Source organism: Pectinophora gossypiella, chromosome Z, assembly GCF_024362695.1.
Source record: "Pectinophora gossypiella chromosome Z, ilPecGoss1.1, whole genome shotgun sequence".
Lineage (NCBI taxonomy): Eukaryota > Metazoa > Arthropoda > Insecta > Lepidoptera > Gelechiidae > Pectinophora > Pectinophora gossypiella.
Genome location: NC_065433.1, coordinates 21,110,288 through 21,135,710, shown reverse-complemented (window position 1 = coordinate 21,135,710; position 25,423 = coordinate 21,110,288). Strand labels below are relative to the sequence as shown.

Below are 25,423 nucleotides of genomic sequence, written 5' to 3'. Positions count from 1 at the left end.
ACCATGCGTGATATGCAGTGATCGTTTGAACAAGCTAATGCGTGCTCTCCACATGTAGGTGTGTGTAACGCCAGTGCATAAAATTTGCATTGTTGTACCGTTAAAATCATTTTGCATAGAGAGTGCGCATGAGGTGGATAAAAGTATGAAAAGAAGCAGACAATAAATCTTCTGAATAGGCATTCGCAGGGCGAGCTATGAATACACATGTAGCGAACATCTCGAATGTGTTTTCGTGAAGTTATTAACTTAAAATACTAAATTATGTAAAAATCTATTGAGAAATTTATAATTGTCAGTAAAATATTACTAACTGACATATTCATATTCTCTTGCAGTACCTATAGGTGTATTGTTTTCTGACTGATACTATTTTTTACAGTAACCTGTTTAATATTGTGACCTGAGATTTAGTGTGATTAAAAATAAACATATGAACGCACTAATAGTTATTTAGAGTGGTTATATAAATCATACATATATTTTTATTTGTAGTCTTAGCATCTTTAATAAGTAAGTATATTCAAGGAAAGTAGTAAATACAACTAATATTCTAAAATATGCATATGAATATTCATGTTTTTAGTTGACGTATTACATATTTAGGTAAAGCTCCGCGTAACCAAAATAAAACTCAAGCATGTGGTGCTATCAATCTACGGTCGTCTAATTATGGTACGTTAGTGTACGTATATAGATATTATGTGTTGTGGGACAGTTCCTACATAAGTATCAGGTTTCAGTTCATTCATCAAACTTCAGCGGAATGCTTCAGCGCGTATATCGACGTGCGTCATTGAACTTGTGACGTCACAACAAGTAATTGTTCATTCAACGCCCCCAGGCCTTTCTCAGGCCTTTAGCGAACTAGTTGTACAAGTATGCCAAGAATTTATTACCACTAATTAAGTTGCCAGCATTTTATGACTTTGAAAAACTTTATTAATTATCTATATTTATAGTTAACTAGGTGTTAAGAGATAACACTTATGTAGATTTGTACAGCTTTTAAAAGTAATCTGACTTTGTTTTAGCCTTCGATAGCGGCGTGAAGAAAGTTTAGGACTCGCAAGGTATTTATGTTTCGATTAATTTAGTTACCAAACTTTATCGGTGCAGTTATTGAACTTCTAAATATTATAGTGCTGTTGTACATCTTTCATCTGCGGCTCCATTTCTTTTTAAGTTAGATGTTGTTTATGACCATATGTTGAAAGCAGTTGGTGCGAAGGAATACCTCTGTCACGGGCACCAGGACTGGTCACCAGGTGGCTGGTGGAAGAAAAAATAAAACAAGAGGTGCGGAAGTGGCGCGCACGCGCGGTTCTCTTTTGACGCGCGGGCGGAGGGTGGCCGCATCGACTTAAGCGAGGGTACTCGCCGCGCGCGCTCAGTCAGCTGACAACAGCCGCTGCGCTTACACGACTTCTAACCCCATCGCGCCGGGTCGCTCTCGAGTGTTAACATCTTCGTGTTTTTACATCAACAATGGCAACCTACGCTCAGTTCAAGCACGTCGAGCTCTACAAAATCGGCCATGGAAAGAACAGGTGAGCACTCAGAAATATGCATTGCGCTGCTTTGCGGTTGCGTAGGGATGCTGCTCGTTGAGGGATTTTCGAGGATTCTCTTCTCCTTGTTTTTGGAAAGGTCAAGGGTTGATTTTCGGCTACTATTTTATTTTTCCCGTAATTAACACTTAATTTTAAGAATGTTTTAATACATCATTTTCATGTTATAAAACTTTTTCAGTTATCCCTTTGAGCTCAGCGTTTTTAATTTCAAAGGTGTCGACTTTTACACGATGAGTTCATTTGGTTTACGAAACATGTTTTATGTTTTAATTTAAACACATATTTCTAAATTGAGATATATCTGATTGGTCTAATTAGAATTGTTAGTCAGTTTTAGGTAAAAAATACTGCTCTCGTAAAAATCTGCATACTAATTTGGGATAATAAATGCATGTTCTTGTGGCTCATTAACCTAGATCCTTGGGAATATATTTGGCAGCGGAAAGGCCAGGCTGTGATAGAGGAGCGTTGAACCCGCTTGCTCTAATGCGGGGTCACGCGTTCCACACTACTTTCAGTAATTTTCAGCCACAGCTTTTTTTTGGCTAAGATGTTTGTGTATTTTTTAACCGCTGTTAATATTATACTGGAATACTTACTCAATAAAAACTTACTTTTAATTTTTGGTTACTTACCACATTACTTAAATAGATAATTTAATGAAATATAAAATTCATTCTGTGGTTATTAATTACGTGACTATATGATCATTATTTTAGTTTATTAAATAATTTATATTAGATTCTATTTCTGAAATCGAAACTTATTATTTGTATGATCTCGGTAATACATAAATTATCATAATATACTTAACTGCTTTTCCGGGTACAATCGGGTACAAATATATGCAAACATCATTACAAAAAACATCACTGGAAATAAAACGATTACTCTCCTGTCGCTACATTTTATCGAATGATTACCTATGTTATAATATAAATTATGTAAACGTTACTAATCATATTATAAAATCAAAAGTAAACCGTTGCAAAAAAATGGCAAAATCGTGATCTAATCTAGTTACGGCTATAAAATAAACGAATTCCAAATCATGAAATCGAGACGGATTAACCAAACGCACGCAATACGGTTGCGCGTTTATTAAAAGTAAAGAAACTAAATGAATGCTAATAAAATACAATTGTTGGGATATCTATTATAAAATCATATTTTTTATAGTAAGTATATGGACATAGGTATTTAATTTCTATATTATATATCACTAGCGATTCGAGCCTGTGTACAAATATTAATCCATTTAGTGGTCCTCGATATTACGAACAGCACAAACGTCGTACCTAAATACATAGGACAGAGTTTTGTTCGATGATGATAGGGAAACAAAATGGGGTATGGATTTCTGGGGGGTCAATATGGCCACATCGAAGCAATTAATCAAAGAAAGCAATATTGCTATTTGACATTTGCTTGCATTGCACACTTACTTTTACATGCGCAAATTTCAAATTGCAATATTGCTTTCTTAGATGAATTGCTTCGATTTGGCCATTTTAACACCCCTGGTCCAGCACAAGTTTTGAAGTAACATTATATATTAATTTCTGTTTTCACTTTTGTTTAGTTCACATCACTTTCTGTCATTCTGCATTCTAAAATAAAAGGGCAATTATGCGAAAGATATGTCGTAGCGATTGCGAAGGCGAAATAAACGAATTTTGTTTGTCTATCATATCTATAATTATATCTGAAAGATATTTTGAGTTTGATTGAGATGTAAAGTTAGAAACTTCGCGTCCCGAGAAATTCTATGTCAATCCAGAATATACGACGAGGAAGTAGATATGAAGATATTCTAGAATATGTAAAACTAATAACAGGAAAAAATACAGTAACTATGTCGCTAACGTCATTTTGGGTAAATTTTCTACATCTAGATTGTATTCATAATGTACTTAGTAATTTTATTCTTGTATGTAATTTTAGATTTTATAAATATTTTAGTTTGGGAAAAGACAAAATCAACTGTAAGTACTTACTAAATATTCAGAATTGATGAGGTCGATCATTGACCTCACAACCCACACAAGATAAGAAGAGATTATATAATATATGGCATGTATGTCATTTTCTGTCGGTTAGGCACCTGAGTGGACGCCGGAATAAATGGATATATATCCAAGATTTGTTTTCAGTGTACTGAAACCTTAGAACTACTCTCAAAAATGCGAACCACCGGACTCGGTAATTTGTGTAAATTAATTTCATTATTCACTCAACGGACCGCTTAAACATAATTTTATTCTGAAATAGTCCCGTCACAGTACATTTTATAATCGTTTCATCAAAGTCTTGCTTCCAAGGACATACGTCTCGTCACGGGTTTTAAAGACCAGCCCACTAGACCAATGTTCATTTTAACTTTAATTTTCTATGTATCGTAAATTAAGTCCCGGTAAAGTGTTACACGGCTGGAATAAAAGGCTTAGAAATGCAGAACATGTTATGTAGAACATCGAACGTCTTTGATTTGAAAAATGTACAATATTCAGTCAACTGGTAAATATTTTTTATTGGCGTTTAGCAGAAGTTCATAAAAACAGTTTCACCATACCATGCCCTTAAGACAGGGGGTCGCGTGCCAACTGCCGACATTAGCATTTCCATAGGAAGTGTGCGATTACTCGGAACGGACAGACAGACGCACACCGACGCCTTTACGTCCTTTGACGTACAATATCTCCAGATGTAAAACGGGGGCCCGACCTTGCTCCACCTTTACTACCCGAAAATTAGTGGGCAATAAATATTTATACTTCCTACTGCTTATTTGCATACACCGCACCGATTTAGGTGACGAGCCTAGTACGGATCAAAATAGAACACAGCTTTCACGACTACTAAATGTTTCAAAGTATCTCCTACTGAAATCAGCAGCAATAAATAATGTGAGTGGTTTTATCGGTAAACCGCAAGAAAGTCGTAAATTGTCGCATTATCCGGTTACCAAACTGTCTCCGCGACAACGCTGCTTCAGAAAACCATTAAAATATCATAAACTTTCAGCATCATTTTCAATTCATCGAGTGTCACCCGTAAATCGTAAGAATGATCACATTTTTACGAGGAGGACCTTTGATACATTTTAAAGCTTTTCCAATATGTTATGGTCGCAATCTTTGGTGTGATTTTTTAAATAGCATCGCGATTATTTATAGCCAAGGTATAGTAATAATAAATTGTTTCAAGTAGTAGCTGTGTAATTAACCTACTTTGGCTTTCTAAAGCCCCTCCAAATCCCTCAAATCCCAAAAAGGGACCAGATTCAGCGTGTACCTACCGTTTAGATCCCTACGTGAAACCTCATTGGTAAACAGTTGTTTGGCTTCTAAATCCTGCACCGTATTGAAATGCGATCAATGAATGTATGTGACTGTACATGTTGCATCTAATCTACGAAGACACTTTTTTGCAAGCATGTCTCTGTTGACGGTTGTTTAGACAGCAATCGAATGGTGGCAAAAAACCCAATTGAGCCGTTCGACCGCATTTAAACTATAATCGTTGGACAGAAAAAACTTGCAGCGATAATTCTACGACTACGGATCGACACTGTTCGATATATTATGTATCTTGTCATAGCGCAATTACAGATTCAGAAAACATTGACTTAGGTATCTATGATTATTAACAGGATGGATGAATAGCACTGAATCCGTGAAAGCCCTGTTCAAATTCAAATTCAAGTTCTAAGAATGTGTAACTTATATCTTAGTGTCACGGCCAGCATCGTGCTTTAAACAACTGAATTCCACTTTGTAAGTTTGAATTCATGTTTGGGTCATAGATAATTGATATCACGTGGTTTCCAAAATTTGTGCCCGGTTAATGGCAATAGACTTGCCCCCTATTACATGAGACTTCATCATCAGCCCATTAACGTCCCCACTGCTGGGGCACGGGCCTTCCCTATGGATGGATAGGGAGATCAGGCCTTAAACCATCACGCGGGCCCAGTGCGGATTGATGGTTATTAACGACTGCTAATGCAGCCGGGACCAACGGCTTAACGTGTCTTCCGAAGCACGGAGGAGCTCGAGATGAAAACTTTTTTTTTGTGGTCACCCATCCTATGACCGGCCTTTGCGAAAGTTGCTTAACTTCAACAATCGCAGACCGAGCGCGTTTACCGCTGCGCCACCGAGCTCCTCACATGAGACTTAAACGTAAGTATATATATACTATACACCTCTGTGAAAGACTTTTCGTTTCAAAAGCAAGGGGTGGATAAATAGAAAATACATACGAAAAAGGCTTGCTCCCATTTTTATATTAAAAATTCTTTCTTTGGGACGTGGCTTTTATCGTAAAGGGCTTGCTATATAAAAATGGCGGTAATATATTCTTAATTCGTATAACAAACTAAGCCACAGTAATAAAAAGCGTGTATCAAAAAACAAGGTCGTCAGTTGCGTGCGCCCGCAAAATTTATACAGAAACAAGCAGATGGTCTTACCGCATTACTGTTATATGGTGGATTCGTGACGTTCTGCCAAATAGGATAATGTCGCGGAATGATAAACGACGACCGAAACCGTCCCAGCAATGATGACGGATTTCTTTTTAATACGAATTACCTGGGACCTTAGACCGCTAATAGCTTACGTGTGATAGTGCCGCGGCCACAAGCGTAGGTAAAAAAGACCCTAATGGGAAAAGTCTGGACTTTCTCCCTGCATCAATCAACGAGCGAATGCAGTATGTCCGTCCTACAAAGGGCCTATTATAAGTCTCTCCTTACAAAGAAATGGTTAAGCTGGTTCTGAGCTGTTAACCCATTATGAATGCAGCAAAACATTTAATATAAAACCACGACTCTTGTGATGATGAATGCAACTATAACGAGGGCGTTTACGACACATCACACGACATACCTTCAATCTTTTACTGTTGAGATGTTAGTAACGACTTCTTTGTACATACACGCCTGGCAATTTACTTCGAGAGTTAAATAATGTAATATAAACAACACAATACTTATGTTATTGTTGGTTCTCCGAAGATTATATTATCTTTGTATATCACATCTGGTGAAATTGATACGTTTTAAAACTTCGCGACGAAAACCAGTTATTTAAGCGTGTGTAATTTATAACTGACGTGAGTATTAGTAGACTACTGTTTTTTTTGTTTTATTGCTAGGTCCTGTGCACGTACCTAGCAATAAAACAAAAAAAACAGTAAAGAAGGAAGTTATGGTGCATGGTCTTTGGTAGCCATTTGTGGCGTATGTTACGTATGCAATTATTTATCTGTTTATCTAAAACAAGGAATATTGTGGCTTGCGTCAAGTAATGGGGCGATGGCTAGCGCGGGCGCGATCGCGATGACGGGCGAAGCGCATCGTAATCCGTTATGCGCTCGCGATGAGTTTTTTATCGCGCCGCGATTATCGTCGGCCCGTTATTGCGGCGCACGCGCACAATTTGTGCACTCGCTCGGCGGAATCACTAGAATCCATCTAAGATCACCACCTCCTATGTCATCATGAGCAATTAAATGTAAAAGCTACTCGTACCACATGCAAGTAATAAACCGCAAACATAAAGTGAGCAGCACTTTATCGGCGCCAGTAATTGTACTTTCGTAACCAATAAGTATAAAATAAAAAGAAACAAAAGGTGAAGGGAAAGTACTCGTAATGTCATAGTAATAAAATTTGTAGTGAACGCTTTACTTGAACGCATTTTAAATAAATGTTTCCGAGGTAGGTAGGTAGTTTAAATGCACAAATGCTTGATTGTAATTTCCATTTTGGCCAGTTTACACATCAGGGGTTCTAATTTAAAGCGCAAACTGAATTTCCGATAAAACGGTACACGAACGGAATTAGATCGCTAGGTGTCGAATGCGAGTGGTGGCAATTGCTAGTAATTTTCCAATTTGGAATTGGGACAGGCAGTTGCGGTTAATTAATCTCTCGCAGACTCATCACATTCAGTGGTACTCCGGATGCGCTAGCATTTCAGCGCCGATGGCTGTTGTCGACAAAACGCATCGAAACGAACGCCATCAATTGCGAATATCTGAAACGGCTGACTTTGCACAAAATCGGTTAAACGCCGTGCTACAATGTTTTTGTTTCAATAGTACCTTTTTATTATCTGACACGTAGGTTTATGTAAAAATACAATTAAGTAGGTACTAATTACCCAAGTATTATTTTTCTTGGGTTGTGAGGTGGATTACCAACCGCATCAACCATCGCGTCAGGGTTATTAATGAGCCGCCAAAGGCCCGTGACATGGCTCATATAACCAATTACATCAGTAAGGAGAAACCGGGACCAAATAGGTTAACGTGCCTTCCAAAGCACAGATCATCTTACTTTCGGACAATCAGGTGATTAGCCTTTTTTGTAAGATTTTTTGTGATATGTCCCCACCGGGATTCGAACCTGGGACCTCCGGATTGTGAGCCCAACACTCAACCACTGCACCACGGAGGTCGTTAAGTATTAATAGCTCTATTAGGTACCAAGATTTCAGGAGCGCCTTAGATTACCTATTTGGTAAAACAGTAAAGTCGAGAATCCGTCAGATATTTTCGCTACTTACCTAAAAACTATAAATATTTTATTACAATTGATGCAGTTTAAAATAGAGCTTTCTACCTCATTTACGTACAGAAAATTATTATAATTTCACGTTAGGTAGGTAATTTAATTCGCGTCAGATAGCATTTTCAATGAAGTTTTATCGCGGACTTATCTACATTGTTGTGTTCCATGTAACGCTTTATTGTTGCTTAGATACTACGTATAGTGGTCGGGAATTATGATCACTTACTAAGTACCTATATATTTGTGGGACAAAATTACTAGATAAAGCTACAGATTTTGTTTTCCCGTGTCTAAAAGCAAAGTACCTGAGATATATAACATAAACATCCATAAACAGCCTATATACGTCCCACTGCTGATCAACCATATGGAGCATACTCCACCGCGCTGCTCCAATGCGGGTTGGTGGAGGTGTTTTTACGGCTAAGTGCCCTCCGAAGCACGAAATAATTTTACTTTTTCGGACAATCAGGTGATTCAAGCGTGAAAGTCCTTACCAAACAAAGAACAGTCTCACAAAGTGATTTCGACAATGTTCCCATAGGGAATCGAACCCGCACCTCCGGACCTGAGATATATTTTTTATATTAACACGAATATTTTTCCGCTCTGTTACTGTTTTTTCTCGCGACACACGAGAAAATGCTACGCGGCAGTCCACGTCCTGTATGCTATGTCGCTGAAATCGCTAACTGACGTATCTGAATTTTTTGCCGAATCTGATTTTCACCCTTTGCTATTGTCAATAAAAAAACATTTTAGCAAACAATTGCAGACGATTATGGTCGTAACGCTCAGATGCCTTTTAAAATCCAAATCCTATTGTGTAAGTATCCGGAAATCAGGGGGTTAAAAACGCCACATCGAAGCAATTCATCTCATCATCATCAGCCGTACGACGCCCACTGCTGGGCATAGGCCTCCCCCAAAGATCTCCACGACGATCGGTCCTGCGCTGACCGCATCCAGCGGCTTCTCGTAACCTTCACCAGATCGTCGGTCCACCTTGTAGCGGGCCTACCCACTGAGCTTCGTCCGATATTCATCTAAAAAAGCAATATTGCAATTTGACATTTGCACATTTTTTAAGTAGATGAATTGCTTTGATGTGGCTTTTTTAACCCCCTGTTCCTTACGAGGATAACTAATGATATGAACTGTCATTAAGTCCTAATATATACCAATTCAAACACTCGCAGAAATAAATTATAATATTTCCTCTTAACCCAACAGACTTTCTCAAAATAAAGCGGTACATTTTTCTGCTGCCTACTTCTTCACAGTTTTAATGAAACATTACCTAGAGTATTTATTACTTACGGATGGAATACAAATTAAGATGGTTGTATACAAAAGCGAAATGGAAAGTGAATACCTCATTATCGTTGGGTTTTAAAACTAAGAGTTTCCATAGCACAGATAATGAGAAATAAGTCATTAAATACTGCAACTGATCTCTAATTTCGCTAAAGAAAGTTTAATTTTGCTCCAAGTATTACACAATGCTTTTAGTTAACAACGATTTTCTCGTCCCAATGAATAAATACTTATTAAATCAACAATTTCATCATTTAAAAATGATTCTTGTAGATTACGAATAAAATCGAAACTTATTAAAAACTTTATATAGTTTATTTTTTGTTATTGTTTTTTATTCCACCAACTAATAATTATTACAAATAATAGTTGGCAATAATACCGATCTATAAAAGATATTGTCTCAACCGGAATATTTTACCACACTGGTCTATTCCGGGTGACTAAGGGTTGATTTTTCAATAAACGGAGAAATTAAATTTGTCAATGGAATAGTAACATTTTGCGTGTCAAAAATTCAAATTTGGAACACTATTGTTGTCTGACTGTTGAGAAATCGCTCTTAAGTAGAATTATTAGAGCTTTTTTGGCGTGATTTAAAACAGCTTCTTTCGGATGGCATGACTATTTGGTCGGATATAGCTTTGTTCCTAAGCAAACAGCCCTGAATCCTACCTTATGAAGGGAAAGTGGTCGTGTCGGTGTAAATGGGATGTAACGGTTGGCGTCGTGAGTTGACCGACGCGTGTTCATGCGACGTCTAAATTTACAGGTGCGCTTGCGCACGAAACGATGATCCACGGAGATAGCCGCGGTTATTGCAACACTGAGTTATGAATACCGGTCGCAGCCTCTGTCGAATACCAAGAAAGATCTACTTATCTCTTTGTTGTGTCACGTTCTTATCACGCGAATCAAATAGGTTGTACTTACTAGGGTAAATAAAACGGTATATAGAAATAAAACCAAGTTTATTGACATTAAATCCCTAGCAAGTACATAGATCGGATCTCTGGGTCGCAGGTAATTTGATACTGGCTGAGCACCCTTGGTGCAGTAGGAAAACTACCACTTCCCTGTAACTCTTCCCACGACGACACGGGGTACACCGGCGCGCGCAGCAGGGCAGCAGAAACGGTGGGGTAAGTACAGGACCGAAAGTGGATCCAGCGGGTTGTAGAACCCGAAAGGTGAAGCGGTAGAGGTAAGTACAGGACCGGTAGTGGGTCCTGCGGTTGTAGAACTCGAAGGGTGAACCCTGGAACCCGGAATTAGTCATTTCAAGAATTGTCCGAATTCCCCGTCTGACTGCCACATGCCGATCCCTTAGCTTGATTGAAGATGGGAAGTGGATAGCAAGCAAGCTTAGCAATCTAAGATGTGGCTGTCAGCAAATTACACACAATAAAAGTGAATTTAGCAAAATAAATTTAGAAAAAGAACAAAGAACAAGATAAATTTATGGTAGGTAGTTGTTTTAAAAAACTATCTAACAAAATAGTAAAATTGAATATTTTAAACTGAATAATTTTAATAGCAACGATATTAAACGTATTTTGTACATTATTATTGTTCCATTTAAGAATTATTTAAACAAGGAAAGTACTTAGGTACAAAGATAACTTTAAGTTGGTTAAGTAGAATTAATTTAGAAAAATTGACAATTTAAATGTTGTTTTGAACATAAAAGATTGCTAATTATGATATAAAATAAGCACTAAAGCGTGAAAAAACATTTACACGATGATTATGAAAAATGACAGTCATGCAATGAACAAAGAAAGCATGTACTAGTCTACGTTAATATTTAAACTAATAAAAATGGTAATTGCTACACTTACCCAATCAATGGGGATAACACAACACTATAAATTATTATATCGTAGACAAAATTAGTAAAAAAACGTATTTAAAAAAATATACGAGTAATCGAGGTGTTCTCGCTACAAAGGCAGAAGGATTGTGTCGAACATCCGATCGGAAGAGTAACGGCTCGGCTGTGGAATGTAGGTACGGCTACCTACGCAATGTGATAATTATTAAAGTCGTACAATATTAACGGAATTATTTTGTAAATAGATATGTTTTGTTAAATTAATTAGTATATGTTTATTTATGTAATAATATTTTAGTTTTAAGCAGTAGTTTTTAAGTGTTTTCAATGATAACTTTTTGATAGTTCCTAACAGAAAAACAAGAGCAATTACACTCAGTAGTAAAACGCGGCAGGCGTTACATACCCCCCTTTTTTGGGTAGGATTTTCGCTAAGAAAATCCGCTGACTAAAATGTAACCTAGTCTGTCCTTCTTACTATTGACCATTCTAAAAATTACGTGGTACACATTCATTTCAACCCTTCCATTCACCCCCCTACTTTCTTTCATCCCTTTCACACACAAACAGTTATCTTATTTCGTTTTAAGTGACTGCGTCCTTTCCAAAAAGAGTACTAGACTTTTAACCGCAGCTTAGTACTCACACGTAATCAATAGGAGATTTAAGGTAACCGTTTTTTTTTTTTTCTTTTTATAGTATAATTTTCTTATCTTCGGGGTAGGGCCGAAGATAAAATAAATAGAATGTCCTAGGGGTAGGGCCTGGAGATTCAATATTTTTTTTTTGTAAAAAAAAAATTAGAAATACTATATATAAGTAAATATATTTAAGACGGTAGGTAGTTTTAGTAAGTAAGACATTGTTTTAGGCTAGTTTTGGATTTTTTAGTATAGTTTTAGTAAGTGTAGTTTTAGTTTTTTTTTTTTTTTAAGGTAGTATGTAAGGTATTTTTAGAGAATATTAGAAGATATTAGAAGACGCATGCCATGCTCAAGATTTAAGTTTTTGGCAGGCCTAAGGCGTTTGATGGTATTACACATCAATCTCTTGACTGACTCTTACAGTCTGCTCGAGAATTAGTAAGCAGCTGGGGGATTCTATGTTTTTCTCTCACTTCCATCCCAGCAAGGAAGTTTTGTAAATATAGAAAGTTTTATTTTAGTTAGGTAAAAGTTTAGATATAATTATTTAGAATAGTTTGTAAGTTTAATATCCTTGACATGCCATGTACCTCTTCATAAAGGAGTTCATCTTTCTGAAGTGATAAATATTTAATTGGACGAGACATCTCTATTACTTTATGTTTAAATTGTAATTAGTTTAGTTGAATAGTTATTTTTTTGAGTAAGTGTTGCAAGTACCTGAAGTCTTAATAACTAAAACACAACAAACGGCAGAAGGAAAATAACAAGAAAACAAATGCTACTATCAAAAGTACACAACAATTAAAACACAGGGGTAGACAGAGGTTGGCAGTGCAAAATCAAATATTTCCTTCTGTGCGATGTGGTAGGTTCGATTTTGAGTTTTTAATTGTATGCAATCACCTTGAAAGAGAATTAGTTAGGTATTCCCACAAAGCAACCACAGCACACAAAAGTTGCAGTTACAATTCACTTAAAGCTAGACAAAATAATCAGACCAACACCAAAGATGACCAAAAATGCTAAAACCAGCAAAAAGGATACTCAGCTCAGTATTTCCTTAGTTGGGCGCCATTGTCGCTGTTCTTATCACGCGAATCAAATAGGTTGTACTTACTAGGGTAAATAAAACGGTATATAGAAATAAAACCAAGTTTATTGACATTAAATCCCTAGCAAGTACATAGATCGGATCTCTGGGTCGCAGGTAATTTGATACTGGCTGAGCACCCTTGGTGCAGTAGGAAAACTACCACTTCCCTGTAACTCTTCCCACGACGACACGGGGTACACCGGCGCGCGCAGCAGGGCAGCAGAAACGGTGGGGTAAGTACAGGACCGAAAGTGGATCCAGCGGGTTGTAGAACCCGAAAGGTGAAGCGGTAGAGGTAAGTACAGGACCGGTAGTGGGTCCTGCGGTTGTAGAACTCGAAGGGTGAACCCTGGAACCCGGAATTAGTCATTTCAAGAATTGTCCGAATTCCCCGTCTGACTGCCACATGCCGATCCCTTAGCTTGATTGAAGATGGGAAGTGGATAGCAAGCAAGCTTAGCAATCTAAGATGTGGCTGTCAGCAAATTACACACAATAAAAGTGAATTTAGCAAAATAAATTTAGAAAAAGAACAAAGAACAAGATAAATTTATGGTAGGTAGTTGTTTTAAAAAACTATCTAACAAAATAGTAAAATTGAATATTTTAAACTGAATAATTTTAATAGCAACGATATTAAACGTATTTTGTACATTATTATTGTTCCATTTAAGAATTATTTAAACAAGGAAAGTACTTAGGTACAAAGATAACTTTAAGTTGGTTAAGTAGAATTAATTTAGAAAAATTGACAATTTAAATGTTGTTTTGAACATAAAAGATTGCTAATTATGATATAAAATAAGCACTAAAGCGTGAAAAAACATTTACACGATGATTATGAAAAATGACAGTCATGCAATGAACAAAGAAAGCATGTACTAGTCTACGTTAATATTTAAACTAATAAAAATGGTAATTGCTACACTTACCCAATCAATGGGGATAACACAACACTATAAATTATTATATCGTAGACAAAATTAGTAAAAAAACGTATTTAAAAAAATATACGAGTAATCGAGGTGTTCTCGCTACAAAGGCAGAAGGATTGTGTCGAACATCCGATCGGAAGAGTAACGGCTCGGCTGTGGAATGTAGGTACGGCTACCTACGCAATGTGATAATTATTAAAGTCGTACAATATTAACGGAATTATTTTGTAAATAGATATGTTTTGTTAAATTAATTAGTATATGTTTATTTATGTAATAATATTTTAGTTTTAAGCAGTAGTTTTTAAGTGTTTTCAATGATAACTTTTTGATAGTTCCTAACAGAAAAACAAGAGCAATTACACTCAGTAGTAAAACGCGGCAGGCGTTACAGTTGACAGCCTTATAGCTAGAAGCCTCGTATTGTTAGTTATAATGGTGCAAAAATAATTCTGACTAACTTTTCCATTTACGCTCACATCCAATTAATAGTAATCAGTAAATAAAACACATCTATTAATTAAATAATAATGAGTAACGTCTTCAATTATACATGGGAAAGCAGTGTGTATGCAATCATTTATGAAATATAAAAGTTTTTGAAATGAATTGTACGTTGTTGATGGTAAGTAGGTACGTAATGTAAACAGTCATAAAGTGAATTGCGTGTTGAACTGCGGCAGAGAGCTCAGAGTGTGAGTGTCTGCCGACAGACAGCGTCGATCGCAGACACCTCGCCACTAAGATTGATGCGCTCACTAAGAAAACGCAAACAGCGCACCGCCAAATGAGATGTTATTTTTTACATGCAACTATACTCGCAATTCGTCAAATGAAAGCCAAGAGAATGGTCTGACATCTTTATGAGTCGCGGGTAGAGAGGACCGTTTATCACAAGTCACGGCTGTGCATACTTTTTCGCGTATTTCACTCTCGTTTGACATTAAGTTAATGTGATTTTACTTGAGTTTGGCAATCACTGACTGTATTTCTGGATGTTAATAGTGTTATTACAAAAGCACGACTGTAGATAAATGATTTTAATGAAAATAATTAACTAGTCATAATAATTATAATGCAGAATTTGCGACACTAGCGCGGGCCGCGAGACATCTTTCGTAACACGGCCTATTTTAAACCTACTTTATCGTTTAGTCTTCGTTTTGTACTTATGATTGTCTATGTATTATTAGTAGCATTTTCACAAACGACCTTAAATGTTTGTTACTACGAAAGTAGTACTAAAATGTTGGATTATAAAACCTGTAATATCCCATTTGATAAGTTCTCAGTTGCTTTGAGAATGAAGCTCGTCCCGGTAGCGACCACCCAAGGATAAAACCCAGTGCAATATTAATAAATCGCTTGAGTGTTCCGAGAGGCGAACATGAGCGGGGCCCTAGAACTACTTGGAGAATAGATAAAACTAGTGGGTGCTTGAGTTTTATTGGAAAGAAAGCGTGATACAATCTCTTTCTGAAATAATTTACTCTATTTAAAGTAGAATATAAGTATTAAGCCGTGTACGCGGGCGGGCAGCTCGTATATACGAATTGCTCGAACTTGCTTTACCAACGTCCGCGAATTTTTCGATATCAAGTGACCGCCGCTTTAAAGGAGTACTTACACCGATTGAAATCCTCAGACTCCGTCTGCACCGATTTCGCTCAAACGGATGCGCAGATTTAAGTTGCGAACGTTACTGATCCCATATTGAAGTTTTTAAAGTTTTGAAGTAGGTGCATTAAACTTTATTCATATAATTCTTATATCTGTTTGAGGATTTTACGTTCGCTACATTTCTGTTCACGATGGCATCTGTACTACACTTCTAATCTGTAATTTGACTCAAATATTCCTAATATAAAAGTTGAAATTAAATACAAAACACATCAAGGAACGCCACGCAATATGATCTAACGAAATTAAACTTAATTCATTGTAATTGTAGTACCTTCAAACTGATGTTCCATACGTGCTCTTGTTAAATGGTGTCTTTCGTTATAAGAAAATTGTTTAATTGTGTAATGGGATCCAATTGTCCAATTGCACAACTTCCTCTTCCAAATTATTTGTTTTCGTGGAATCGTCGTGAGTAAGCGTCTGACTAACGACAATGAAGGCTTTGTTGGTGCTCTTTGGAACTGATTCATGTGTCACAGGTAACTGTAATTGCTGAATGATAAACACTAATGGTTCTTTCTTTTTACTTATTTTTAGATATTTTACGCTTAGGTAATTAAGGCGTTCGTGACCATCGTGAGAAACCCACATTCCCGAGAAATGCATTTTCGGAGGTATGTGGCCTAACCTGTATTGGAATGGTTTTCCCTTCGCGGGTTGGGAGGTCAGACAGGCAGTCGCAGGTAGATTCAGATTAGGTAAGCGGACCCTGTGAAAAACAGGATACTTAATGCTGGAGATGATGATGAATTAGGGCGTTCGTTTCGTTTCTCTAATATATAAGTATATAAGTATTTTTTTTAATATTCTGCCTGCATCTTGATCAGGGGTAAACAATAACACCAACATAACATAAGCTCACAACTGTATTATCAATTGGTCAAAGGTACATCAATCGCAAGACGAACCCACTCGTCAGCTCCAAAACAACAAACTTGACAATATTTTTTTGTAATACCTATATAGTTATAATAATTATAACTACTTGGATCGTGTAATGGGTTCAAGATAAATTATAAAATTCTGATTAATAAATAAAGAGATCTACAACTGACGAAAAACATTTTCATTTTTCTATTTAACTTATTTAAGAATTTTAATCAAGAAAAACGTAATAATAAGTCCGACATTTTATCACGTTTTTCTATGACGTCACAGTGTGCTTTTTCACACAAATTCCATTGTAATTTCGTGTTTTGACGTTTAGTAAAAAGTAACTAATTTTTCTAGTTGGAAACGAGCCGTTTAAAAATTAAGATAGCACATTCTTGTGACGTCGTTTGGTATGTCTGTGCCTAGAGCAGGTATTTTTCATTACGATCCATCTACGAAGATTAAGAGTAGTAGGAACGTTGAAAGGAATTGAGCGCTGAGAAAACTTATTAAGTATACAGGGTGTTAGTGACATCATAACGAAAACTTTGAGTGATGATTCAAACCATGATTCTGAGCTGATATCAAGTGGAATATTCCGTAGCAAAAGTGTGGAACTGAAAATAAAAAATTCCACTTGATATCAATTCAGAATCATGGTCTGAACTATCCCCTTCAGTATTCGTTGTCACTAACACCCCATACCTTCTTGTACCCCATATTCCCATGACATCGTAATGAATACTGAAAGGGATGAGTCGGCTCTGAGTTAATAACAACTGAAATTTTCAATCGCAAAAGTATAGAATTTAAAATAATTTAAAAAAATCATGAATTTTGCGTCGTAAAATTCTACTTGATATTAACTCAGAATCATGGTCTGAATCAGACCCCTCAGTATTCGTTACGATGTCACTAACACCCTGTATGAAATAGCGAAAGGCGAGTAGAGTATTATTGAAGTCCATTGAGTTCTATGAGACACATTTTCTTGGTTTCGCTCCATTGCACTTACAAAGGATATGATATGAACGTGAACAATGTACCGAGCAGGCAATAATGCAAACGGTGTAAGTACACTGTACAAAGATACACATACAACGTCGCTCACCACTGGTCGAAACTGAATAGAACAGACGTAATAAGCTGTGAGAAGGACTGTACGCATAACTTGTGATTGACATCTATTCATCGGTACGGTTCATAGAGTTCGACCTTCATTCATTAGTATAGGTATTTAGATAGGTAATTGTTTTAGGATGCGCCGATCCTATTTTTCCAGAAGCGTCTTTAAGTTCGCGATTGATCGCTAGACCCACTAGGGTCGATTAATTCTTTTAAATATTCATCCTCTCAGACGACGCCCTGAGCCGAGGTTCGCGCCCAACTGGGCACCCTCAGGCTTGTTGTCTTAAATTTTGTACTGGGTGAGACCCCTCAGCGCTCCCCATTTGTCCGGCCAAGTAGATAATGCCATCTGCGGCAAATCTAAAGGAAGCCTCGTAAAAAAAAGATTGATCGCTACTTAGCTAAAATAATAGTAATAACATTAATCGCTCATGTAGGTAATTGAAATGTTACTTTACAATAAATTCTTTTGTGATTTTTTACTGCTAGGTATTGTTCTTATCGTGTGGGTTGTGAGATGGAATATTAGCCTCATCACCCTGGTGTCAGGGTCATTATTAAGCCGCCAAAGGCCCCTGACATGGCACATGTAACGATTACTCACTTACATCAGTAAGCAGTAACCGGGACCAACGGCTTAACGTGTCATCCGAAGCACGGATCATCCTACTTTCGGACAATCAGGTGATTAGCCTGTAATATCCTAATCAAATTAGGGATCACAATGTGTGTCCCCCCACCGGTATTCGAACCAGGGGCCTCCAGATCGTGAGCCCAACGCTCAACCACTGGACCATGGCGGCCGTTGTGATTGAATTGCTTTTCAAATTAGTAGTATATTACCATAAAACAATATTGGTTCTATTTGTTTGCTGAACAAATACAAAAATCATCACGTAGACGAAGATGGGACTTGCATGGTGTCGTTATCACGTATGATGGTATGAATCGCGCTCGGTATGAGAACGGTACCCCTACCGTTAGGTAAACAATGGCCTTTTGATATCATCGATACTACGAGATCAATGTCACCTAGCGAAATGTAATCCCTGTAATAATATACTCGTATGTGATATAAAACGTGGCGCCCGCGCAAACGGAATGCTATGCCGTATCGCTTTCAACCGGGTTTTGTGTTTGAGCATTACTCGCTACGGGCTAAAAAAATATTAATAACTAAGTATAAATAATAAATATGTTTAGAAACATAATCAAGGAATCCCGAAACTTTTTTAATACCAAAACCCGTGGGATACATTTTCGTCAAACCAGGAACTTTCCGAATATCAAGTATTTACGAATTTAAAACTAGGTATTTTTGTGCATATACAAGAGATGCAATATTACAAGATAAGTAATTAAAATATTTTGCGATGTAAGTACCTTTAGTAGACAGTGATTTATTTGAATAACGTGAATCTTTTTTATAATAGTATTTATTTAAGTACTTATATCTAACAGTACACACACATCAACATTGCAGGCGCACCCAATGCGGTGAAGGAAAACTAAGGTTCCTTAATATTAATACAAAAAAGAGAAAGAATCAAAAATCTTACTAATTTAGCTCGAGTTTAAGGCTATAATGTACAGCGGGCGTCATTATAATTGATTGTGTGCTAAGAGTCATTTCGATATAATGTGGTGGTGTCGACAAATTACTTACCATGTTATGGACATTGTAAGACATCGCAGCGATTGAAGTTATGCATCCTAGATTAGTGGTAAACAAAAAATCACACATGTCTTTTATATGCATGAATTGATTGTAGCTTATAACCAGCCATTATTAGCAAACCAAATTCGGATTTTCCAACGATGATACTAATACGTACCAATCAACATTAAGAAAAACATATCAATTACAAATATGCGCATAGCAACTCTATGTATTTATACGATTGCATGTCGATTCAAAGAATTACGGTCGCCCGCTCGACAGGCGGAACGGGCGATATACCAAGAAGAATATAATAAACACATTATAAATGCTATTAAATTCAGAAAATTACTATCCTCCCGCTAAAAAAGCGACGGTGCGATACATCAAGAAAGTTCTTAGATACCTACTTAAAAAACTTGTTCCGAAGAATTTCCACATATTTTATCGTTTCAATGCAAACTATGCTGAACACATAGAAGGTTGCTTTTATGAATCAATTGAAAATATTCTGCTGATCCACTCAGTTTTATTTATACCGGACGACCACTTTCGAATTCTCGAATGGTCCGTAAATGGGTATTTGTATAAAGTTAGATATTTACTGAAATATCAATAACGAATCCATCAGGTGATTCACAGTTATATTCGTTTTTGCCATGTCATTGATTGGCAATTGAGATGTGGCTGTTTTTATTCACTTCACTTTCTCAAATACTTCGCTATGAAATTCGATACGATGACAAGCTATTATATCGTCATTCTCCGTTGTCTTGTGAAACGGCTGAATAAATATAAGTAAGTATTTAGTTCTTTTTATCGCGTTTTATAATCCATTCAACTTTCTTAAAAGATTGTTTAGGCAGTTAAACGTTACCTACTTGTTTCACGTCGTGATGAATTCACAACCTAGTTGCACGTTTCGTACACAATTTAAGTAGGTACCTAATTGGCTTTTTATTTTTTTGATACTATATCTATCGTTATTCAAATCGGAGTGTATGCAGAATTATTGTCGTCTCTTGCACACTTTGACAAGTTCCACTATGCCGCATTATGACGTGTGAGTTGCAAAGATGCAACTCTTGGGGAGGTCCTGAAGTAACTCTTCTGTTTTATAGCGTACTTTACTACTTAAAGTATGTAATTAGACTCAACATAATGAATATCTATTAATTGTTTCTAAATTGTATGAGTTTCTAAGCTGCACAATTACCTAGTCATGAACGGTTTCATTTAAATGTTCCCAACATAAAATCAACTTTATTGCGATTCCATATAGTTAATTTGTATACTGATTACCCGTAATCATTTAAAACTGCCCAGGAATGCAGTCATAGCACCAAGTAAGACTGAAAGTTCATCAACACGTCGTTTTTTGTTGAGTTTATTTCTATAAACACGAGTTAACACTTTTATTTTATATTTATGAGTACTCATAATAAATTAACTCAAATTAAATTGCATTATTTTTACGATTTTAACAGCGAGAGAGGTTATTAAATATAAAAGTGTTCCTTTTTATTTAGCTTTTTGTTATCGGTTTATTAAAAGCTTAAATGATTATAGCCGTTTCTTTGTAGGTACAAGAACGCGAACGGAAACGGCGTCGTAACCCAACAAAAGATGAATCGAAAGTTTTATTTTCACGTTAGTTCCGAAGGGCTATTAACATATAATACTTGGACGTACTTCCCTATGACAACAAATTGCTTTGATTGTAGTTAATGAGACGTTTTCAAACCGTAGAAATGGTCCGAGTGATGGGGAATTAACCAATAAACGGTGAAACTGTGTGGTCGCCGGGATAGCTGGTAATTGCCGTCCACCTTGGTTGCTCGGTGCTCGCGTAAACGTTTTACACGCCCACACTGCTGACTATTAAAGCTTCAATGAAGTTTTATTCCAGGTTATTATTATTGTTGCCACCGCCCACAGCTCCTCTCGCATGCTCCCCACTGAATAGACTGGACATTATGCCTTGATCCGGCCAATAAAACGCAAGATTCAGTAAAGGTACAACGATTCCTTATATGGATTTTACAGTCTTACTTAAAATAGGTACTAAGTACTTAAACTAATTTATATATTTGCCTACTCCACTGTTTTTGTTTACCACTCTTGTGTAGGAATTGCTGGCGTGTGTACTTATATATGTAGGTATTAGTCTATTTCCTTCCGTGACATATTATTATGGCATCAAAAACACGCTGTCTGTCATGTCACATGGGATCAATGAATAAAGTGTCTTGAAGAATTTCTGTCTTACAATAGTCACTAATAAAGCGTTTTCGCGCAGGCAAGGTTTTTGTGTGGATCTACAAGATATTTTTTAACATACTTACCTAGTACTTAGTTCCTTATGAATTTCCCAATAATAACAATAATTTAAAAGTAAGTAGGTATGTATATCGATAGTATACGATGCAATGATTTTCCATCTATAACATGTTATGACCCTGAAGCTTTAATAACAGCGCGCAGGCGATGATACAAAGTTATTGCCATAAAATAGATAATCGGGCATTCGGATAATTTCTTACGCCTTCGCGTGGGGTTTAGCTCTTGACGTAGGCTGTGGTCTGCCACGGGAAGGCTGGCTTTATCGGCCGTAATGCCGCGGTGCACCGAGGAAGATTCCAGCCTACTCGCTTATAGTGTGCAATTGAACGCAATTTCCCTTTGGTGGTGTCGAAAACCATTACTTTTGTAACCATTGACTGTATTTACGACTTTTCCTTTAGTCTTGCCGTATATTCATTTATTATCATTATGATGGAAATCTATTTTTAGAAATCAGGAAAGCGACGGTTTTGACGTATGTATTCACGTGAAAGCTTTAAAATCGTAAAATATTTAACGCTGCGTGCGGTGAATAATATTTCCAGTGCGTATGAAAGAGGCTGGCCTAGTGCGGGATGGACAAAGACGTATTCTTATGACGCTACACTCGTGCTTCTACAATAATGAGTGGGATATCAGGCGGGGTAGTAAGAGCGCGGGCGCGGGCGAGCTGTGCGGAATTTTGTTTCTATTTACGTGCATGTTCACGTGACGGCGCCCCGCACTGGTGCAGCCCTGCAATTTGCGTTTATGGCCCCATTGACTCTCAAGTATGAATGGAGACGCCCCCCGCCGCCCCGCGACCGCTTGCGCCCTACCTTCAACTGAAACTTTAACTGGAAATACCGCCCACGGTGCTTATTGCATGAGAAATGTATACTCTACTTAATACAGAAACAGTCTCAAAGTTTATCCTTTCTGCTCAACAACAATGATCTTTTGTGCTCAATGTGTCCAAAGCCGTCCCTTGATACATGTACCGATCGGTTTTACAAGAATAGTTCACCGAGTCTTCAACAATAGGATAAGAGATTTACCCGATTCTTCTACCACTATTGGTCCTTTGAGATCTTGAGATCAAAGGCGATAGAATGTAGAGGAGTTTATTGAAAAGTAGTCTCCTACACGTGTATTCACTTTACAATAGGTAAATAAAATTATATAAATAAAAAAGATATATTATGTATATACGATAATTTTGCATAGTCATGGCTTTTGAGCTTGTCACAAAGAGAATATATTACGAGGGCCGTATAATTAAAAATGTATTCACAGGTACGTTTATTTTTTATTTATTTAATGGTCGTTTAACGAGCGTGATTCTCGGCATTCAGTCCTCTAGTAGCCTTTCTTTAACAAACTTCGACCTGGATTTAAATACAAGTCTTTCTTTTTAAATGTGGGTCGAGACTTCGAGAACCAAAATTATGCCGCATTAACTGTTAAACTAATTGTTCGGCGCGAATAAACGGAGCCCGACGAATGGAGGTGTCTCGTATCGACGTAGCTGCGGCTTAAAGGAAAGGTTATTAATGGGCGATGCTTTATACCTGCTAATACTGTGTATTGAATAGAAACTGGTAGATATCTTATAGATGCGCAGTCATCGTAACATGTAGCTTGTGAACAAATACTTTAGTGTCTATATCTTCTTCTTTAATAAAAATCAATAGCCGCGTGAGACTTCCACAAAAACTCAAAAATAAAAACTCCCACCGATTTTAATGATTTTTTCGTGCATTTCAGTGTGCCAGCCAGATTGTGCCTATTTAAATCATATCAATAACGCTATGCAAACGTCAATTTTAGATATATTTCTATTAGGATCTAGAAAGAAAATCAAATGGTACCTTTTATTAATGATATTTTTATTCTATTACTGCTTTGTTGACATATTTTATGTACTTAAATACCGCATTCGAATTGAATTACGCAAGCAAGCTTAGGCACTTACTTCCAATTGCTTACATTGCGTTCCTGAACATTAACTACACATGTAGTTATTAGATATCGTTACTTTTTTTTGTAACAGATAATTTGCTTTTGAGTTAAAACACCAAACGGTTGGATACACGGGTGAAAGCCGAAATTACATCCATCAGAGCATTGTTAGGGCACGGGCAGACAGGCGCCCGTCAAACAATCCTCCAAAGATAGCATCTCGACGGAAGAGAACTATTACCTATGGCAAATATCGTATTAAATCAAACCCAGATCTGGCATTAATCAATGAAAGTACACGGCTCTTCCGCTCATTGTTCGGGGGTATCGCGACCGCGCCATTGTCTTACCGCGCGCATTCCAAATCTGAATTTGATTTAAACACATTAATTGGGATGGTCGTTTATTCGTCACTCACTATACGAGTACCAACATTGCAAACCCTGGCCTGAATATGAATTTGACGGATCAAAATTCACTGTTTTCTCTCCCATTCTCGTCAATTAAAAGGTATCCACGCGAGCGCTTTTGAACGTTAAAAGGCTTTTAAATATCAAACCAGTGTAGGTATATCGATTTCTACTAGCTTTTATACACTATTGGATTTTCCACACCTTCCATTCACGTTAATCCTACAAAAAAATATTAAAAGGTTTAAAATATTCTTTTGTTTATTTTCTATCGGTCACTTGTAATGTTTAACCAATTTCCTTAAAGCTCGTGTCATACTTACTTAGATTATTACGAAAAATGCATAACCTGTTTCATAAAAAGTTTTATTAACATTAAAGTGTGAGATTAAACACTCAATTTTATATGAATGTCTAAATATGCGTGTATTTGAAGGTTTAAAACTAAATTTTATTTTATTCTTTACAGGTAAGCGAATCGTATTGGTATACAAGTTTTTGCTTTTAGATAAGTACACTATATTCGGTAAGTATTTTTTAAATATAGACATTTGTAGAAACTGCAAGTTGTTCTGCTGCTAAATGTTAATGGATTTATTTATATATAATTAAATTTTCAAACAAAATAAAAAGACATAATAAAAAAGGTAGTCGCAGTCGGTCCCAATCCCAAGTCGATAAAACTAGCGAACGTTAATTATTCTTAATTATAGAAGCCACTTTGACATGACAATTAATGAATACTACTAGGCAATTTAATGAGATGACAACGGTATATTCAAAATATTTATAAAGTATTCGGCCAGTTATCAGTGCACGTGCTTAATCTAGCGTATCTATCATGCGACCAGATATATGCCTCGGAAAGAAGTATGCATACTAAAGTGTTACGTATGGGTGTATATCAAGCCACAGTACGATTGACGTATGATCTGATATGCAGTGATATGATCGGATGAGGATTATTAACGTGGGTATATAAGTAGACAGGCTAAGCATAATTCAGTAAAGTATAACGGGCTTAAAATATACCTATAGTAGGGAAGGGTCAATCGGACCGCTATTTTTTGTATTTTGCTGTACGTGTTTCTCTTTAGGTCTACCTACCAGAAAAGATTTTCGGTGGCCCTATTTGTATTTCACGATAACCTATAATATTTCTGCAAGTAGTTTCAGTCCTCAAAAAGCAATATTTCTAATTGACATTTGTTAGCATTGCGCACTTACTTTTATATGCACAAATGTCAAATTGCAATATTGCTGTTTTAGATGAATTCATTCGATGTGCCCTTTTTAACCCCCACGTGTAACAAACTCAGAAGTATAGTGTTAAAGGCACACATAATTTTAGCTATTATATTATGCATTTTAATACTGCGAATTTTGTTCTCCATATCGTAATACT

General features: G+C 36.7%; 1 protein-coding gene across 3 annotated transcripts in view; it reads left to right on the top strand.

Moving 5' to 3' along the window:
- Positions 1 to 25,423, top strand: part of LOC126380661 (microtubule-associated protein Jupiter) — a 105,156-nt gene that overhangs the window by 48,328 nt on the left and 31,405 nt on the right. Inside the window, exon 1 of one of the 3 annotated variants that reach the window (XM_050030229.1) lies at positions 1,381 to 1,550. The exons of 1 other annotated variant lie outside the window; for it this stretch is intronic. In XM_050030229.1, coding sequence (XP_049886186.1) covers positions 1,489 to 1,550 — 62 coding nt within the window. In that variant the 5' untranslated portion in view covers positions 1,381 to 1,488. Of the gene's footprint in view, positions 1 to 1,380; positions 1,551 to 25,423 lie in introns of those variants that run through there. One more of the 3 variants, XM_050030227.1, reaches the window with a different exon arrangement.